The sequence below is a fragment of the Haemaphysalis longicornis genome, unplaced genomic scaffold (assembly GCF_048455015.1).
Source record: "Haemaphysalis longicornis isolate Haplotype H1 unplaced genomic scaffold, Haemaphysalis longicornis Haplotype H1 scaffold_8, whole genome shotgun sequence".
Lineage (NCBI taxonomy): Eukaryota > Metazoa > Arthropoda > Arachnida > Ixodida > Ixodidae > Haemaphysalis > Haemaphysalis longicornis.
In genome coordinates this window covers 193,846,554-193,865,717 of record NW_027526445.1, presented here as the reverse complement: position 1 = coordinate 193,865,717, position 19,164 = coordinate 193,846,554, and the positions used below count along the sequence as shown (strand labels likewise).

At 53.6% G+C, this 19,164-nt stretch overlaps 2 protein-coding genes across 4 annotated transcripts in view; both read left to right on the top strand.

The window, feature by feature from the left end:
* Positions 1-10,619, top strand: part of Stnb (stoned B) — a 43,262-nt gene extending 32,643 nt beyond the window's left edge. For 2 of the 3 annotated variants that reach the window (XM_077681662.1, XM_077681663.1), the window contains exons 5-8: positions 1,725-1,893; positions 5,573-5,870; positions 6,492-6,627; positions 6,790-10,619. In XM_077681662.1, the coding sequence (XP_077537788.1) occupies positions 1,725-1,893; positions 5,573-5,870; positions 6,492-6,627; positions 6,790-7,160 (974 nt within the window). In that variant the 3' untranslated portion in view covers positions 7,161-10,619. The remainder of the gene's footprint in view (positions 1-1,724; positions 1,894-5,572; positions 5,871-6,491; positions 6,628-6,789) is intronic. The other variant, XR_013318388.1, reaches the window with a different exon arrangement.
* A 3,859-nt stretch (positions 10,620-14,478) lies between these two features.
* Positions 14,479-18,904, top strand: Koko (cyclin Q). The gene is made up of 5 exons (XM_077681668.1): positions 14,479-14,779; positions 14,848-14,945; positions 15,031-15,116; positions 16,260-16,392; positions 18,530-18,904. Exons 1-5 carry the CDS (start codon positions 14,722-14,724, stop codon positions 18,878-18,880), a joined length of 726 nt encoding a protein of 241 aa, XP_077537794.1. The 5' UTR covers positions 14,479-14,721; the 3' UTR covers positions 18,881-18,904.
* The last annotated feature ends 260 nt before the right edge of the window (positions 18,905-19,164 follow it).

Here is a 19,164-nt window from a genome sequence, read left to right as displayed (position 1 = left end):
TGGAGTCCCCGCTTGGCAATGTATCTTAGCGCTGGGTTATTTCGGCGGCCGCCATTCGCACAAGCAAGATTTTGTGACATCATGAGAGAGTTGCCAGAAAGTGGCCAGGGAGCTGCCACTGCTTCACATCTTAATAGTACCTATCTCCATTATTTCTCTTTTTTTTTTTTTTTTTTTTCGGGTTTCCGATAAACTTGGTACCATTGTTATTGGGACAGAGCAGTCTTCCTAATGAACCCAACTTGTACGGTGTCCTTTTGAATGATGGCTGCTGTTGAAATGTGTTGGAATTGGTGGTGCCACCAAGGGCTCAGTGTCCTGGCTAGCTGCCTACGATGGGCAACAGCACGTGCGAAACCCGTCCAGCGTTTTCATGTTTACACGGAAACAGGTTATACTCGTGGATGGGGCGGAGACAGCTGCACAGTACTGAGATGAACAAAAGGGCGTTCTATGGCCGCAGGCATGTTCACAAAACAGGCACAATATGCACAACCTGTGTCGAAGAGCGGAAAGGAATGTCGCAGTACAAGGAAACGTCTTCAGCTGAGCACTTGTCTTGCCCCTTTAACCACCACAGTGCGGAGGAGGAGAGCAGCCACAGAGGAGCATGCGAGCGAGCTCGTATTCGTGGATCTGCTGTTGTTTTACTGCTTCCTAAAAAGGCTGCAAGAGTCGCCAAGCCTGCCTTGCATGTTTGTTACCTTTATAGGGGTTGCGTACAGTAAGGCTTCAAATGCACTGTATTCTTGGCGTGTGTGTCGCCTATGGCAGACGTTCTCCACATGTGCTGTGGAGGAGGAGGAGGAATAAACTTTATTGCAGTATGCAATTTAGGGGCGGGTGGTGACCACTGGGTGCAGCCCAGCGGTGACTTCGGCAGCACGTTCCACCAAGGCTTTCTGGACCCCAGGGTCAGAGCCGCCCAACACCGCCTCCCATTGATCAGCAGAGGGGATTAGGGGTAAGGGGTTTCGAGGGCACGCCCACATAGCGTGGCAGAGGGTGTCGACATCTCCGCAGTGGGGGCATAGGGGTGATGGGTATTGATCAGGGTATATGCGATAAAGGCTGGCGCGGCACGGAAGGGTATTAGTTTGAAGGAGCCGCCACAAGCGTTCTTCCTTTGTGGAAAGTGAGGAGTGGGCTGGGGGGTATTTCAGGCGGAGGAGGCGGTAGTGTGCGGTGATAGCCGCGTACGTAGTAAGGCTATCTCGAGTGGATTGCTCTCCGTGGTTAGGGGTGACCGAAGGGCCTGCTCGGACAGTAAGAACTCGAGCTGCTGTATGGGCCGCCTCGTTACCCCCTAAGCCGTGTAGTCGTCCTCCGGGAGCCGCTCGTCACAAAATAAATGCAGTGCTTGCTGACAACCTTTGCAGTTCGCTTCCACATGCAGTTCGCTTCTACAGCTTGGAACATTTGGGAGTGGTCGAAACAGGGGCCCGCGTCCACTGACTGCACAGCTGAGCATCCTCCTCCGTGTGGAAGGGCAGCCACTTGCCAGGTCTTAAAAGGGAACGAGTTCAGTACCGGGGCTTTGCAAGCTGCCACTTGGAGCTCCCGCACAGGCGGCAATATGGAGCTGGCTGGAAAGTGCGCCCAACTTGGAACAGTGGCAGCTGTGGAAGGCGGCCTCAGCGGCGCGTTTGCTACCCGTGCCAGTGTCTCCACGGGGCCCTCCCTGTCTGCACTGGGGCGTGACGAGCAGAGGCCACTGTGTGCAGGCATGCCGGACATCGAGGTGGGCATCAACGACCTGACCCGCCAGGGCAAGGAGGTGGTGGGCCGCTACGACATCATGCCCGTGGTCACGGAGGAGTGGATCCGCCTGGAGAACTGCGAGTTCCACTCGTGCGTCCTCCAGGAGGAGTTTGAGAACAACCGCATCATCAAGTGAGCCTGCCCTGCTGCCGCTCGGGGGCTGCGCGGGAGCCATCTTGCCGGGGGAAAGCGCACGGGTGTGGGCCGGGTTCCAAACACTCCGGGACAGTCGCACCGACTCTTGGTTGGGGCAAAGCTGGCGTGGCAGCACTTAATGAGGGACAATGGTGGCCTGTGCCTTAAAACTCACTACAACAGTTGACGTCCTGCGGGTGCCTTGCCAAGAAATCTCGCCACTCCTGCCAAGAGGGCTTCACAAGCACACTGTGGCATTCGCGGCGAAAAGTGGGCTGTATTACCGGGCTAGTCAGCCAGAACATAAGCACCAGAGCCACAATCCACCATGTGGCATCGCGTGGACGCCGCTGTGGGTCCAATCGACTCACCGGGAGGTGCCAAAGACGAGTTCGGAGGCAAGCGAAGTCGATGAAGTGCACTTTACTCCATGGTCGGTCAGATGCACAAGAGAGCGGCTGTCCCGAGCTTGGGCGGAGGACAGAGTCCGTGCTTAGTTCTTCCCTGCGGAGAGACTCGCCTTGCCTCACGGTTGGGGAACGGAGCGCTCCTGGTGCAACCGGGCAGTTTGACCGCGCGGGGAGAAAAAGGCGAGTCTCCCCGCAGGAGACGAACCAAGCCGGCGGCCTACAACGGCTTATTGAGCTCGTCCTCTGCCCAAGCTCGAGACAGCCACTCTCTTGTGCATCTGACTGACTGTGGAGTAAAGCGCACTTCATCGACTTCGCTTGCCTCCGAACTCGTCTTTGGCACCTTGCGGTGAGTCGATTGCGGCTCTGGGGCTCGTGTTCTGGCTGACTAGCCCGGCAATACAGGCCACTCATAGCTGCGAACCCCGCCTTCTGGCGCCCAACGTGGGGCCTGAACCCACGACCCTGAGATTGAGTCTCCTGCTCTACCGCCTGGGCTGGCCAGGCTAAAAAGGCAGGCTGGCACGTCGGCCGGTGCGTGTCTCGCACGAGAGCCCGTGAGATTCAGGGTGCTCCTTGTCGCTGTCGGCGGCGCCAGCCTACTAGCTCTGAGCGAGACATGGGGACAGACTTGTCCCCACAACACGCAAATGCCAAACCGCAGGCCATGGAGCCACAAGTACAGTTAAACCTCGATATAACGAAGTCGTAAAAATCGGCACTATTCTTCGTTATAATGAAATTTCGTTGCATCGAAATTCGGTACCTACCAAAGCAATCACTCATTTATTTCGTCTGGAAGTAGTCCATGACCTTCTTTCACCCGCACCCGCTTGTCGCTGGCATCCATGTTGACACACAGAAGAGCCGTGATACGCAGCTAACTCTGCCTACCGCCGTGGCACCGATTCCCTTTCAGTGCTAGCGTCCTATTCGGCAGCATCTGGTAAAAAAATCCTGTTTCCTCCGCATTGTAGACTTCCGATGGCTGGTATCGCGTCAATATTTTCGGCATTTCCTTCTCCAGCCAAGTAGCGGCTTCAGGTGCGTCGGCTGATGTTGACCGGCCACATTTGGCAGAGCTGAGAATCACGTCCTTAGCTTTTAAAATTGTTGACAGCGTACTTTGTGATATCGCGAATCGAGCTGCAACGTCTCTCTTCTTTTCCCCTTTGGAAACAGCCTCCAGGATCACCGCTTCTTGCTCAAGCGAAATAGCTTTCCGCTTACAGCCCCTCATGGCGGCGTCGCACGCGGGAAACAAAAGCGGCGAGAGAACGCACCAGGCGATGCGAAGGCACTAGAAAGAGGGAGGCCACTTTGGGTCGCAGCAAAGGCACATGGGGGGAGGAGGTATGCAGCGTCACGGCGGCTCGGCCAAATCCTGCACCGGGTGAACGACCGACTCGCGGAGACGGCGTAGGCGTCGCTTCGCTACGATTCGTTGGATTTGAAACTTCAGCCATCGAGAGTCCTGATTGGAGCGATTCAAACTTCTCGGGGCTCAAACGAACTTCCGGGGGTATAAAAACCCACCAGGAGGCACTTATGACTTATCGTCTGCATTTATCGGCGGCACTTTTCAGAGGCACTGAGTGGAGTGGTGCTGTCGCCTTTGTGCGAGCCATATAACGTTTGCTTACCCTTGTACATACGGCATATAAATGTCGCTTCAACTTTTCGTCGACTCGAGAACTTCCTCGCTCTGCTCTACGCCGCATCGATAGCGGACGGATCATGGCAACGTCGCTAACCAGTGGCTGCGCTCGGATGGCCAGTCGCAAGAGTGGTGGCTGCGGTGAGCGGGCCCAGTCCTAACAGCGGATACAGCATCAGGATGGCTGATAACCAATATCGGAGACAAGCTGGGATGCGAGTCGCAACCTTGGTGGCTGCGGTGGGATGCCCATTCGCAACAGCGGGAGGATTTCGCTGCTTCTCCCTTGCTTGCCGCGCGCCCCGGGAGGCCCGGCCGCGTGCGTTACCCAAGTCGCTCGCGCTGCCAACGCTTTCCCCTCAGACGTCGTCACGGGGAAATTGTCCTTGTGGGTAAATTTTCAAGTTCAGAGACTTCGTTGTAATGGAATTACAGCAACATTTGCTTCGTTATACCGAAATAAAATATACATGGTTTCCAATGGAAAGTAAGTTGTGTGTGCCTTGTAACTTCGTTATATCGAGAATTTCGTTATATTGAAGTTCGTTATATCGAGGTTTAACTGTAGTAGGGAACAAACACAGACAAACAGAACAGCTCCACTGAAATATCCTTACGCAGGCTTGGGACGGGCCATACAGACGCTGCACATTTGCACCTTTGGAGTTTACCACCTTGATGCAGACGGGGGATTTCGGTCCTTCATGTTATGGGTAAATGTTCACACTACCACGGTGCAACATTTCCCTGCATTGTACCATTGCATCCTTTGTTGTTTTTGGATTGCCAATGCATGATCAGAAGTAAATACCTTTTAGGCGTTGGTATTTTTGTAACAGCACCAAAAGTTTGGCTAGTTGGGGCATACTGGAAAGTGGAAATACGGTGGAAGGAGGGAGCTTCTGTGTGTTCCTCTCTTCTGCCCTCGGTGCCTATGCACTTTTCACTTTACAGTTTTGCAAAGCTATCTCGTGCCACATGCATTTCTCTCAAGGGAGGTACAGGTGCCCAATTTTTTTTATAGTACCTATCACAGGAGCGTCGATCGGCGAGTGACTGACTGTTTAGCGCTTGATCACGCTTTATCACGGTAGAAAGTGGCCCAACGAGCGGGAGGGCTTCGCGTGCACAAAACGATCCCGCCAGTGCAACCGTCGCGTTCCAGGCTGTTCCACAAGCAAGACACAACCCCTTCCCTTTATAAGGCTACCTTCATTTGCGGGTGGCGAGAGCGATTTCGCGTGTGCATTGTTGATGGCAAGGCAGTGAATATCTCCTGCTTGCGGGAACAGCCTGGAAGGCGACGGTTGCACTGGCAGGGCAGCTGTGCGCACCCGAAGCACTCTCGCTTGTTGTGCTGCTTTCTTCCGTGATAAAGCGCTGAGCAGCGACTCGCCGATCTGTGCTCCCATGATATTATTGAGAAGTTGGACACGCTTAGACGGTGGAGGTTGGCTGCCAGGTGCCGCTGGTTTGTGGAAGGCGCACTGTGGTGAGCTACGCTGTGCCCGGAGTGGGTGTCCTCTTGCTGCACCGGGGATGTGGCCTCTGCCCGTGCCAGAGCAGGCTTGCAAGAGTGTCGCTTTCCTTCGGCCCCCTCTGCCGGCAGGCTGCACCCTCCGGACGCGTGCCTCTTTGAGCTGATGCGGTTCCGGGTGCGGCCGCCCAAGGCGCGGGAGCTCCCCCTGCAGCTGAAGGTGGTGATGCGGGTGTCCCCGAGGCACGTGGAGCTGCGGGCGGACGTGCTGGTGCCGGGCTACCACAGCCGCAAGCACGGCCAGGTGCCCTGCGAGGACGTCCAGATCCGCTTCCCCATCCCCGAGTGCTGGGTGTACCTGTTCCGCGTCGAGAAGCACTTCCGCTACGGCGCCCTCAAGTCGGCCGCCCGGCGCCCCGGCAAGATCAAGGTGCGTCCCCGCCCTCCTCTGGGGCGATGCGGGGGTTTCACCATGCCCACCAAGCACCCCAGAGAAGTTTGGCTCACTGACAAAGGGCCAGGACGAACCAGGAGGTTTATTGGCCGAATGGTACAGCACATGTTGAACTACACTCTAGCAACGCATGCCTCGAGGCCTGGCCCGCAAGGCCGGAATGGGTCTGCCTTGCACGTCCGATCGGGTCGAAGGGACAGAGCAGCAGCCCCTTCTCCACCTCCTCCACTTGCACAGCTTATAAGGCACGGGGGAAAGGAGGCCGGCCCCTGGCTGAGCACGAGCGGGGGCAAGGCAGTGCATGCCTGCCGGTGCGTCGGCCCGTGAGTTGATGCAAGGCGTGACGGAGCTTGCAGGAAGAGGAAGAGGGCTTGCACGGATCCCCTCTTCTTTCGGGTGAACAGTCATCGCAGCCAGAGTAGGAGCGAGCTACGAGGTGAAAGGGGGCCCGTGCTGCAGGGTTCCCACACAGTGTCTCCCCCCTCCCGTAGATCGCTCGCACTCCGGGCGGGAGCGGGCTGCCAGTGTGGGGGGGGCATGCAGTGCACACGGGCAGGAAGAAAGGTGCCAGCCCCCTCTTCTTTCCCCCCCGTGCAGGGCCTGGAGCGGATCATGGGCACTGCCCAGCCGCTGGAGACGAGCCTGATCGAGGTGTCCACGGGCCAGGCCAAGTACGAGCACGCCTACAAGGCCGTCGTGTGGCGCGTGCCGCGGCTGCCCAAGGAGGGACAAGGTGGGGCCTTGGGCTGCTGCGATTTGGTGCTTCGCGGTAAACGGCAGGGGAGGGCAAACTTGGCGGGCACAGCCTCCGAGCACGCACTAGAGGGCATTTTCGTGGGAGCTGAGATGTGTGCCTTGGGCAGGCAAGGTGCCAGCGGTCCCCCTTTGTGCCCAGGTGCCTACACGACCCAGCTGTTCCTGCTGCGGCTCGACCTGACCTCCTTCGACCAGATCCCGGCGTCGTTCGAGCAGTTCGTCGCCGTCGAGTTCAGCATGCCCGCGACGAGTGTCTCGCACACCACGGTGCGCTCCATCTCCGTGTCCAACGAGAACCCGCCGGAGAAGTACGTCCGCTACCTGTCCAAGCACGAGTACCGTGTGGAGATCGAGCTCCAGACAGGCGAGCTGCCCCCATCCGAGACGGAGATCTCGAGCCTGGCCTCGGCCGCACAGCAGGCGCCTTCCTACGAGCCGACTGCCCCGACTGTTGCTGCCGCCGCCGCCGCTGGTGCCAAGGGGGAGGGGGAGGAGGACGACTCAGACTGAAGGAGTGTGGGCCGCGTTGCTCGCGTCGACAACCACCACCGGGGAGGTTGCAGTGCCCTGTCTAGTCAAGCATGTGCATGTCAGGTGTCTTCTTCTTCTGTGCTATGCACATTGTGTTCCTGTTGAGATTGAGTGAGAGAGAGAGAGAGAGAGAGCTCCTCCCCCTGTTTTTTTTTCCCCTCTCTCTCTCTCTCTCTCTCTCGTGCATGTGTTACATACGCGACTTGTTTTTGTTTTTTCCGTTGACTCGTGTCTCGACTCTGTGATCAATTCGACGACGGGAGCCCCGTGTCGTGCGGTTGAGAACACACTAGGCGCTGGGAGCCCCGTAGTTCTCGTTCGTGTGTTGCTAGTGGCTGCACCAGTGAAGTGGCGCTGCTTCGCCTGCCGAAGTTACGGAAAAGTGGTTCTTTTGTTTCTGTTCCTGTTGAAAGCCACGTTGGCAACTGCAGGTGCGCCTGGAAACTCGCCCGCTTGTCGTGGTGGCAGGCTGCGTCACGTGTTCGAGCAGCTGGAGCTCCGCAAAACAAAATGGCTTCAGGGTCGGCCGAAGGTGCAGTGAAGCGAGGGGATTTGTTGCACAACTGCGTATTGTCCGTGGCCGGGAGGTTCTGTGCACTTGGGTGTGTGTCTGTACGGGCACCGATCATTACCGAAGGAAAAATAAAATCTAATCTCTGAGCACAGCCCCTGAAGACTTTTTTCTCACGTCATTTTTGCTCGTTTCGGAGATTGTGCGAGTGGTTAGTGATTGTCTAGCTCTACTGCAGCTGTGAAGTAGTACTGGAATCCGTTTCTAAACATGCCAAAGGTTTGTGCCAAAGCTTTAAGCGAAGCTCTGTAGTGCTGAAGGACAATACGCTGCAAGGTGCAAGTGATGGTGGCATTACTCGAGCTTAGAGGTGTGCAAATGTGAACTTTGAGACTGTGAATTGAATCAAATATTTTGAAACACAAACGTCAGAAAACTGACCGCACACCAAATATTTTCAAATACAAGCATCTTTGCTTTAGTGCGTGTCGAGCTTCTGAAACATCACCCAAAGAAGTCTGTGCTCTTCTGCTCCGTGAAGGTGGATGACCAGTGGAGCTGTTTGTGGGTCACCAGTTGACCGCAACTCCTGCTCGAGCAGCGCTGGGGAGGGTTCGGTGGGATTGTAGCCACACTGAAACCTTGCGTTTGGTGCCGCGTGGTATTTAGGATGCCAAGGGGCATCTCGCTTGTGCTTAACATCTGGGGCCAATCGGTGGTGGTCTTCTGCCACATTCTTTTTTCTCTGATTAGACTTCACTGGGCACCAGTGTGGAAAAGCCAGCTTGGCAATTCCGTTCACACTGATTTCCTGTAGTGGGCTTCACTTGCAAACTCGTTTCCAGGGCGATCATCATCATCATCATCATCAACAGCCTGCTTGGGTCCACTGTGGGACGAAGGCCTCTCCCATTGTCCTCCAGCCGCTCCTTTGCTGCACCGCCCTAGTCCGTCCTTTGCCTCCTGATTTTCTTTGTTTCGTCTCCCCATCGAGTCCTCTTGTTCTGGCCCCATCTCTCGGTGCTTACCCTCGAGGTCCACCCATTGTCCGTTCGTCTCGCTAGGGTTACGTGCCTTCTCATGTCATTACATGAAGTGCTGGAGGTGAACAGGTGGCCAGAGGGGAATGTGTGCGCATAGCACGAGAGCCACAGCATGTGCCGAGAACACTGGCCCGGGAGCTGAGAGAACGAGCGACTTTTCTTTCTTGGGGATGCAAAAAGATGGGGGGGTTAGCCTCCGCTGCAAAAAAGTGATTACTTAGGCTGTCAAAACTCAGCACATCCGAATGTTTATGTACTGTAGTGTTTTCTAGTGGTACAAAAAATTAAGCCCAGTTCCACAATCTGCTGAAGCAGCAGAGCTGTGGTTCCCTTGTATCGGCTTGAACGTCAACGGCTGCTTACCCGGAAACAGCAGTGTCGTCGCCGTGTGTCACAAACCCCTCCCCCGGATAATTGCGTCCGCTAGCAAACACCAAGAAGAAGGGCGCGAGACAACAGTTAGTATTTGTATTTTAGCAGGGTGGCCGGCCCGTGAGTTTTCATGTGTGCCGAGATTGCTGGGGTGAATGAAATCACAACGGAGATGCTCGACTACGTTTTGAACTATACAGGTTTACTGCACAAAAAAAAAGATTACAGGGCACCGCCCAACACAAGAAAAAGAACCCTTCACACTGCCATCGGCCTGGTGCACGCAGGCACCATGCAACCGGACACTAAGCGCACGCGCGCGCTAACTATGTAGCAACACAACAAAGGCCAACCAAATACACAAGGTGGCCACTACGAAGGCACTCGATCCACCGTGGCCTACGCCTTAACCTTCGACCTCGAAAACATAACTCTGACAGCTGTACGCGACACGCGAAACACTCTAGAGGCAAACACTTGTTACACCTCAGTCACGCAACTACCAAAAAAATACTAGCAACACGCAAAACACCCTATGGGACAAACATCGTTAAGCACCGACAACAGCACTCGCTATAAGAAACATCTAGCAGCCCTGCAAGCTGTACACGACACTCAAAATGTCCTCCGGGCGTGAATCTAACTCGCAATCTTTCCTGGTCCCTGCATATAACTACTGTTTGTGCCAAAGCCTCCAGAACCTTGGGATACTTACGTCGTAATTTAAAACACTGCCCTACGAATGTCCGTAAACTGGCCTATTTAACGTACGTCCGTCCTCAACTTGAGTTCACTTCATCTGTTTGGTCCCCTTATCAAAAATACTTAATCTCTATAATCGAAGCAATTCAAAACCGTGCTGCGCGTTTCATCTCTCAGAAATATAGCCGTTATTTTAGTGCAACTCAAAGATTGATAACTCTCTCGAACCCTTGGAAACACGTCGCGCTGTTGCCATCGTTTGCTTACTTCACAAATATGTAAACTGCTCTTATCTACCCCCCCTTCCCCTAGAAGCTCCCGTGCGCATGTCTAATAGACTAAACAACCAGCGAAGTTTCAAACGCATTTTCGGCCACACCCAAGCATTTAACTCATCAGCACTGCCCACAGCCATAACATTATGGAACGATCTTCCTAACACAATAGTTTCAATCACTGACCACACATTATTCCGCAACCAAATATACCGGCATTACCATAAAAATGTAGCTCTGTATATCTGTACATATCTGTATATGTGTACTGACTTTGTACCTAGTGCTGTTTTTGGCACCATTTATTTGTTTGAGTACCTGTCGTATTCTACACCTTTGTATTAGACACCATCATTGTAACTACATTATGTTTTTCCATGCCCTTCCTCTTTAAGTTATGTTATATTACCACATTGTAATGTTTTGTACTTTGTTTGCTTCTGTTATATTTTGTGTTTTTGCTTTTCTTGCCCCCTTACTCAATGTTCCTACGGGAACCTGTAAGGTAACGTGAATAAATAAATAAATAAATCAACATCGTTACCCTTGATAACGACAATTACGACCCCCAACAACACTACTACAAACAAGACACCAAAAAACCCAACTCTCAGCTCGTTAGCTACAAGTGACGCTAGAGAAAAAAAAAAACCTGGAAGGATGCGGATATCTTAATCCGAGGCAACAAACAAAATACGGCGGGAGGGGCGTTGTAAAAGGAAGTCTCTACGAGGCAAGGAGAACACACCGGTTCACCGACAAAGTCGCGACGAGGTGGAGCCGACTTCGCCGGGCAGCGGCTCGGGGGTGCAGAAGCTGGTCGGCCATGGGACTCGCGGCAACGGGCGAACTCGAGCGCTGAGCCGAGGCGTGGACCGATCCGTCGTGAGCCTACCGATGTGCTTCTGCTAAAGCGCGTCACCCCCGGACCCTTCCCCGCGTAGCACGTTAACGAATCTCCAGCCGACTGCCCCAAGCGACCGCGTGCGCTCCCTTAAATAACTTTCGCCGGCCGCTGAAGTCCTGTTCTGACGTCTTCCCATTGTTCCTCTTTTCCCCCTCCTGGAGCCCTCGCCCATACGCCACGATCGCAAGCGCGCGTCCGAGCCAGCGATCGTGACGACACCCCTCGCACCTGCACATCCGCTGGAATGTTGCAGCCCGCTTTTGTCCCCGTAGCAGGCAGTGCGAAACAAAGGAGGTGAGCACAAAGCCGAAGGGGAGACCCCAAATTCCTCAGCCAGGCGCAAAATGGCCGGCTCCGTCCAGGAGGCCGTCATGTCGGCCGCCCGAATATAGAAAATGGAGGGCCTGGCCTGCAGTTTGTGACACCGTGCAAATTCTGCAGTTCGCTCAAGGAAATCGGCATGAGCAGTGGGAAGGAGAGGAAGCTGCATCTGCGAGACCACTGCGGCCTCTATCCACGAGTCTGGGAACCTGCTCCTATCCAAGCGTGACGCACGACCTACATCAGACGGACGAAAGGGCTTGACCCGCCACTACATCTCCGCTGTGAAAATTGTAAGAATGAAAGATGAACACAATGGTAATGCAGTGGAACCAAAATTGGTCGTGCACCGCCATAGAGAATGTGGGTTCATGAGAGAGAGAGAGAGAACAACGTTTATTGAAAGCCTGCGAATAGGAGCGAGCCCCGTAGGGGTGAGCCTCTAAGACGCGGCCACGACGTCGTGTCGGCGTGCTCTTTCTGCCGCTGCCAGACCGCACGCCCCGAGTTCCGGGAGGCGTCCTGTACCCGTGGGTGCAATCCTAGGCAGCTGGCGTTCGAGAGCCGCCTGCACTTGCTGGACGGCCAGGTGTTGGGTGCTGTAGTCCAACGAGGTCATCGCGTTCGTAATGTTTGGGGGAAGCTGCGTTTGTGTGGCAGCCTCCCGCGGGTTCAGTTCACAGTTCCACTGGATGTGGGCTGTAGTTGCTTTGGCACTCGCGCACAATCGGCACACATCTGTCTCGTATACTTCGGGGCACACATGTACACCTAGCACCGGGGTTAGAAGTCTGTAACTGTCGATATGTCACCGCTTCCGCGCGTGAGAGTTTCAGATGAGGCGGGGGTCACCGTCTTTGATTAGTTCTATACCACAGCAGAATGTCCCCGTAGCTCATGAGGGGGGTGCACTCGGGAGGCTCGTACCGTTCTGGAGACGTGGCCGAGGCGTTGGCCACCGCTGTCCATGCAGTCGTTGGGAAGATGATTGCCAATGCATGCTTGTGCAAGTACCTTGCTGCAAGCAGCCAGTACGCTGTTGCGAGCATTGCCATGAGTAATAAATGTTTATTTCTCACTCATGCAATTAAACTTGCAGATTTTACCCAAGTTACGGTCCACACTACTAGCATGCATCAGAGTTGGCGTACACATGTCCAGCGCCAGGCTTACGTGCGTTTGGCTTTTTGGCGCACCATGCCGTCATGTGAAAAGGCCAACTAAAGAGGGACTGCCATGCGGTGTAGCTTGGAAGTTGTTATATCGCAGGGCAAAGCAAACTTTTATTGCTCTAGCGTTCGAAAATTTCGAATACTTTGAATGGCAAAACTGCTATGCGAACCGAATGGCACGCTCTATCTGTGCAGTATTTGAAGTTTCAAATGTTCGCACACCTCAACTGAACGGGTGTCGTACCCAGGCAGCCTTGGTTTTAAAAAATAAATAAATAAAGCCGCTGTTGTGAACATTGGGGTGGGATGAAAGTGATCCTCAACGTGGAAGACCGTGGGAGAAGCAAGAGCAGGATTCTGATTTACTACAGCCGTCATGTCCAATATATATCGTGCACCAGAAACTTTTATTCTGTGTCGCCTTTTATTCTGTGCCGCCTCTGCGAGACCACTGCACCCTCTATCAATGGGTCTGGGAACTGGTTTCTGCGAGGTCAACGGTGGACCTGGCAACCTGCTCCTACCGCTGTGTGATGTACGACCTACAGCGGACTTACAACAGCTCCTCTGTTACAAAAACTGGGGACATGCAAGCGCTTACGAGTTGTAAATGTGTGAAAGCAATAATGTCGGACTGAGCACCGCAGAGCATTAATTGGACTTGGTTGCTGCAGCTATAGTTGGTTCATGACACGCGAAGGAATAGGACTGTGAAAGACGAGGACAAAGACAAGATGGTGGCAGGACTAGGCTCCTACTATTTGGTTACCTCGTTTTGTCGATTTGTTTTGTTGTGCTTTACATGTGACTTTTGTTACGCTATATTCGGTGCATCTCTTTATTGGCTTGCCGGTGATACCGGTGGAAGGTATTGCATGTCATTTAATGCAAAAAGTTGGAACCAGCGCACATCTCTACCCTGTTGTCTTCATCCTCGTCTTTCGCGCTGTCTTGTTGCTCCGTGTGCTGCAGAGCACTTGGCATTTTGCCAAGCTCGGCGCACCACATGGTGAAATCAAACTGCAGGTGCAAAGGAGGCACGGTCTGCTTTTCCATACGGCAGATCTGCGCGTGTACCTTTTGTTTTATTTCCTGACGCACACAATATGGAGCACTTTGCAGCAATAAGTGTGCTCCCTATTTTCTTGCTTTTTTTCCCCCTGGCACACGTACAGTGGAATGCGTTGCTGCCAATGTAAACTGACCGCACTCATCATGTTACTATAGGACCCCAGAAGAATGACAGTGGATTAGACAATTAATTTTTCACAGTGCTAAATGACTCCTGCAGAGTGCGATTCCAGAATTCAAGAATGGTGGAAAAGGGACATGTTCCAAAATTTTGATACGAATTATAAAGGTTGGGGGAGAATGGGAGATGGTGGAATATGGCATTAAGCATGAGTGCTTATCTCCCGATTCTGCGGGGATAGGCGCAGCCGCATCGTCTGTCATGCAATTTCTGTCGCCCTGTCTTGCATATCCACCGCCCTTTTTCCGACCCAGTCTCTCACCACTTAATTACCTGATACCCCTCCCTCTTCAGATCCCCCATTCTCCTCCCGTTCATGTTTACCATTCCCACTCACCATCCGCCTCCCTCTTCTCTCCTCCCCTACACCAATCCGCCACCCTTGTTCCCGTTAAATTCTTCATCATCTCCCTACTTCTTATCACCCATTTCCCTTCCCGCAACAGTCATTTGTTCCACACGCCCATTTACCCACTCGTAATCATTTGCGTCCTCGATAAATTAAACGCGCTCAGCTGTAGTGGCCACAGTCCATGGGCCACAGTGCACAGTGCTGCACTGCAGCTCAGCAGTAACATTCTGGCTGACATTTCGAAAAGAAGGTTTCCGGGTTTATTATAGTAATAACCATTTATTTAAGCGGTCTTTATAAAGGCTTTTAGCAACCACTGCATGATTTGTTTATGTCATGCTTTCATAACGTACGATTCTGTGGTGTGCGCTGAAGAAAGGTTTCTCGGCACCAGGGAGCGCGAGAATCGCAAGATTTGTTTGCTCAATTCGCGTTTGTTGTTCGCGCGTGCTGCTACCGAGTGCCTCGGCGGTTCCGGCATGCAGAAATGGACTCCAAGTAGCTGATAAATGTGACTTTAGATTGCTGCACACATAGCCAAAGGGACGGGAAAGGTATCTCCTTCCGCTAGTCATCTACCGACACCGGCGTAGCTTCTTGCTCTCGTAGGGTCGGCAGCCATCCGCGTCTACAATGACTTCCCCAAAGCCACCATCCTACGTCGGCTCTGTGAGGCTCATATTCGAAGCAGGTAATGACTCTTCGCTCAAGCCATTGCGGCCGATTTCATGTCCGATTGTTTTGCGTGCGGCATCGCAGGTACCAAGCTAGAAGCGAAGCCGCAGACCTCGGCCACTGCTGCCACGTACTTTCACCGGTTCTTCCAGGAGTGCTCACAGGAGGACTACGATTTCTATGTAAGTACCGCGGTTTTTCGGCTACAGTTGCGTTCATCTGGTTGCCGGAATGCCCAACTTACTGCTTTGTTTTTTTGGTCTCAAGCTCGTGGCTGCAACGGCAATGTATCTGGCCGGCAAAGTCGAAGAGGACTACCTGAAAATTCGCGACGTTGTGAACGTCTTTCACAAGTGAGTGAGAAGAGACGACAAAGTGAGCTTTATAAATGTTGCTGAGTTTCAAATGCAGCACCGTTGATATATGCATATACAGTAAACCATCGCTATAACGAAATCGGTTTGTTCGAAATGTCGCTTTAATTGGCGTTCTTCACAATCCCACCGCGGGGCATGCCGAGCAAACCATCCCCGCTTTTCTCGAAGTGCGCTCTTGGCGAAGCCAGTTCTTTTTTTCCTGGGCTTTCGTTAAACGGGGTTTTACTGCATGCATGCATACAGCAATGTGAGACCAGAGCAGCAAAATAACCTCTAAAGCTGGACGCTTACTGAAGTGCGGGCATTTCTCTAGCAGTTGCAGCCGTCTGGATGAAGGGATCGTTCCGCTTGTCCATTTTCTAGGACCGACAGTGTTGCGTTCTTCTCTCCATGAAAGTACCCATTTTGTAGTGGGCTTGCTGTTATTTCACCTCATCTAACGCCTTGCTCCCTGGCTATGCTGAGCCCAAGGACGCGGGTTCGATTCCCGGCCGCTTTTCTGATGGAGGTGCAAAGCAGGAACGCTCAGGTGTTCGAGATTTCGGCACACGTTAAAGATCCCCGGGCAGTCAAAATTAATCCGGAGCCCTCCACTATGGCGCACTTCACTGCCTGAGTAGCATCGGCACATTATACGCCACAATCAATCAATCCGTGGCTACGCCTGCTAATGGAATTGTAAATTGCATGGTACAAAAGCACTAACAAAGCGCGCCTTTTGCTGCATAAGATTATTTCACCTTAGCTGCTACCATAGACTGTGAGAAAACCTATCCTTTCTTGCTGAATGTAGTAGATCTCTAACACGATTTCAGTGTTTGAGTAGTTCTCAGTCGTGAATGAGCCCTGTTAGAATGGCTGGTGTGAAAACCTCCATAAACGATGCGGCATTTTTCATTTGCCTAATGTACGGTGCTCATGCTTCCGCCATTGTTTGTCACCTGGGTCTGTCAGCGCAACAGGCATTCACAGTCAATGACGCCAGTCAACTCGTGATATGAAAACGTGACTTCTCTGAGTCCAGATTGTATGGAAGTTTATTTGTCGGGTCAGAATTCTTTCGGAAGTCCAGTTTGGAGCAAGAGGGCCAGCCGTGAGGTGCCCCGCTGCTGATTGCAGGAGTGCGTACCCCAAGTCGGACCCCCTGCCCTTGGCCGAGGAGTACTGGTGCCTGCGCGACGCCATCGTGCAGTGCGAGCTGCTGATGCTGCGAGTGCTGCAGTTCAAGGTCTCTGTCGACCATCCTCACCGGGTGAGTGCCAGCTGGGGGGGGAGGCATGCTAGATCCTTGGGCATGTTAGACACCAAGCTTGCACCTTTTTTTTCCGTTCTTGCGAATCCCTGCTGGCCCACAAGCTGTAGTGCATGAATTAAGGCTGGCCAACTTGCTGCACATGATGGGTCACTGGGCTGCTGTGCTGGCTTTGGTTTCGGCTGTCGGGAGATGAGGAGCAGATGCAGGGGCTCTGCAGCCAGTGGTGCGCCACTTCCGCTTAAGCGCTAAATGCGCCGTGCACGAGAAACCTCTGAAGACAAGCAGAAGCTCGTCTCTGTTGCCGCTGAGCAAGTGAAGGTAGCAGGAAGAAGACTCGTGTCCGCTGCTAGGCCACGCCCAGGCACACTGCCGGCTCGCTGCTGTGCCACAAGTGCTGCTGGTCTGCCGTCGGGTGTCTAGCTGCAGCGACATTGGTGCTCTGAGGCTGGCGCTGAAGCCCACATACATGAGTTGTGTGCAGAGAGCACTCGCCTCTCTTACGACCATGGACAGAGCCGGTGCATCGACAGTTGATCCTGCAGCAGAATGCCATGCTATAGGAGCGGAGCAGTGACACAAACGGCCGATCCTGCCATAGCAGGAAAGCAGCGGGGCGTTGCCGCACACATGCGCAACGGCTGAGCAGAACACAAGCGGCTGCCTCATTCGGCTCTCCCTGCTTGCTGCTGCATACCTCAATGTAAATAGCTGCGTGTCCTGATCTGGAACCAATTGTGTGAATGCCTTTGCTCATTCGTATGTGCATGGGTTCAGCGTAAGCACTGAAACATGGCTCAGTGTTTAGGCAGGATTGTTTACAGCTGCATAGTGAATGCACTTCACCCGCGAGAACACTACAAGGATGAATAAAGCTGCACGCGGGAGCATCCTCGTTGCTTCCTTCTTCGTTCTTGTCTTGTTCTCGTGGTGAGCTATATCCAAGCCTGCACCAGTTAGCCCAAATTTCAGCCATGACAGCAATAGGCCCTTTGCAAGAAGGCGGGCGCCACTGAGCATTCAGCGGCGGCAACACTGGCGGTTAAAGGAAGCGTCGGGCAGGAACACTGTTGCGGTTACGTGTTTTGGCCCATCGCTTCCTCATTCTGCAGCCTCAGAAAGAGATATTTTTATTGTTTTGTAAATGCTGCTAGTGCTCTTGTAGCATTACAAGGCACAGTGCCCATGCACTGCTGCGTGCCTCTTTGCAAGCAGCACGTTTACGTGCAGTGATGCTGGCCGAAAGGTACATACAATGCGCACCTTTATCGTGGAGACCCCTGCTGCCCTTTCGACCAGCCTAAGCTGGGAGTCGAGATCAGAGCTGGGTGGAGCCTTCTCCCACTGCTCACAGGAAGGGGGCTCGATTCTTTTAATCTTGTGCTACGCTGCTTAGGAGCACGACCCCCTCAACGTGTAACCAGTTTTTGGTGGCTCGGTTGTGGGGGAGTGAACTTTTCTGGATGGAGCCACAACTCACCAGTGGTTCATTTCAAACTCGCAGCTGCTTACACCCTCGCGTGCCTTCGCACGTCTCCCCCTCTTGTGTCTGGCTTGCTCTTGTCTCGGTGGCCATTCTGTCGGCTCTTGAAATAATGCTCCTGCACACGCATCGAACTGGCGAAACCCCACCAAATGTTTGGCTGTATGTAGTCCGTGGTATAGCAGTTACGAAATTGCCTTCCCGCAAGCACACTGATATTTGGATGATGCAATCTGTGCCCTTTTTTTGTATGTGAAAAGCCTCCAAAAGCTCGCATCCACTGTTTCTCTGCTGTGTGCAGAATGGGATCTGTGCCTGGCCACGAGGGAAAAGATTCATTTGAATGTGTATCGTGATTAATATAAAATGCTGTCTTCAAATGCAGTCACAGTTCACGATCCCTCTCGTATTAAAAGGTAGTTTTGGGCACAGACAGACATCTAGAATTCTTTAAAACGTACTCGGGTAGTGCTTCCGGTGTTATGACGCCCCGGCTTCCAAGTGTCGAGATTTTGGTACATGTTCAGGATACTCTGCAGGCGGGTGTAAATCATTCCGGGGGAGCCCCCCACTATGGCGCCATGCCTCACAGCCCTGCAGGTGTAGCTTTGGCGCGTTCCTCTTGTGACGGCCTTGGCTCTGTTGCCCCTGCAGTACCTGCTGCACTACCTGCGGTCGCTGACCGACTGGCTGGGCCCCCTGACCAGCGGCAGCGCGGGCGGCGGTCGTGGCGGCGGCGGGGGGGCGCCCTGCGCGGTGCCCCTGGCCCAGGTGGCCTGGTCGCTGCTGTGCGACGCGTACCTGCAGCCGGCCTGCCTGCGGCACCCCCCGCAGGAGCTGGCCGTGGCCGTGCTGCAGGTGGCGCTGCTGGCCTACGACGTGCGGGTGCCCCACGGGGAGGACAGCGTGCTCAGCTGGTACGAGACCCTGTGCGAGAGCCTGTCCCGCGAGAGGCTCGCCGACCTCATCATGGACGTCATCCAGGTCTACGACGCCGAGCAATAAACCTTCGCTGTTGCGCACCACTCCCCCGTGGGCCCCTGGTCTCAAAAAGTGGCTGTCGGTGGGGCATTCTGTCGCCAGAATACTGAAGGAGTGCGCAATGAAGTGCTTGTGGCTGCTGCCATAAACGGAAGCACCTAACTTAATGTTTTCTGATCAGAAAAGCAAGTATTACTAAGTTGTGCTCATAAGTAAGCATTTAGCAAAGCTCCCTTCTGGTCCCCCAGGCCCGCACCAATGCCCTTTCCCCTCAGCTACAGCAGAGCAGGGGTGCTCGTTGCACAACC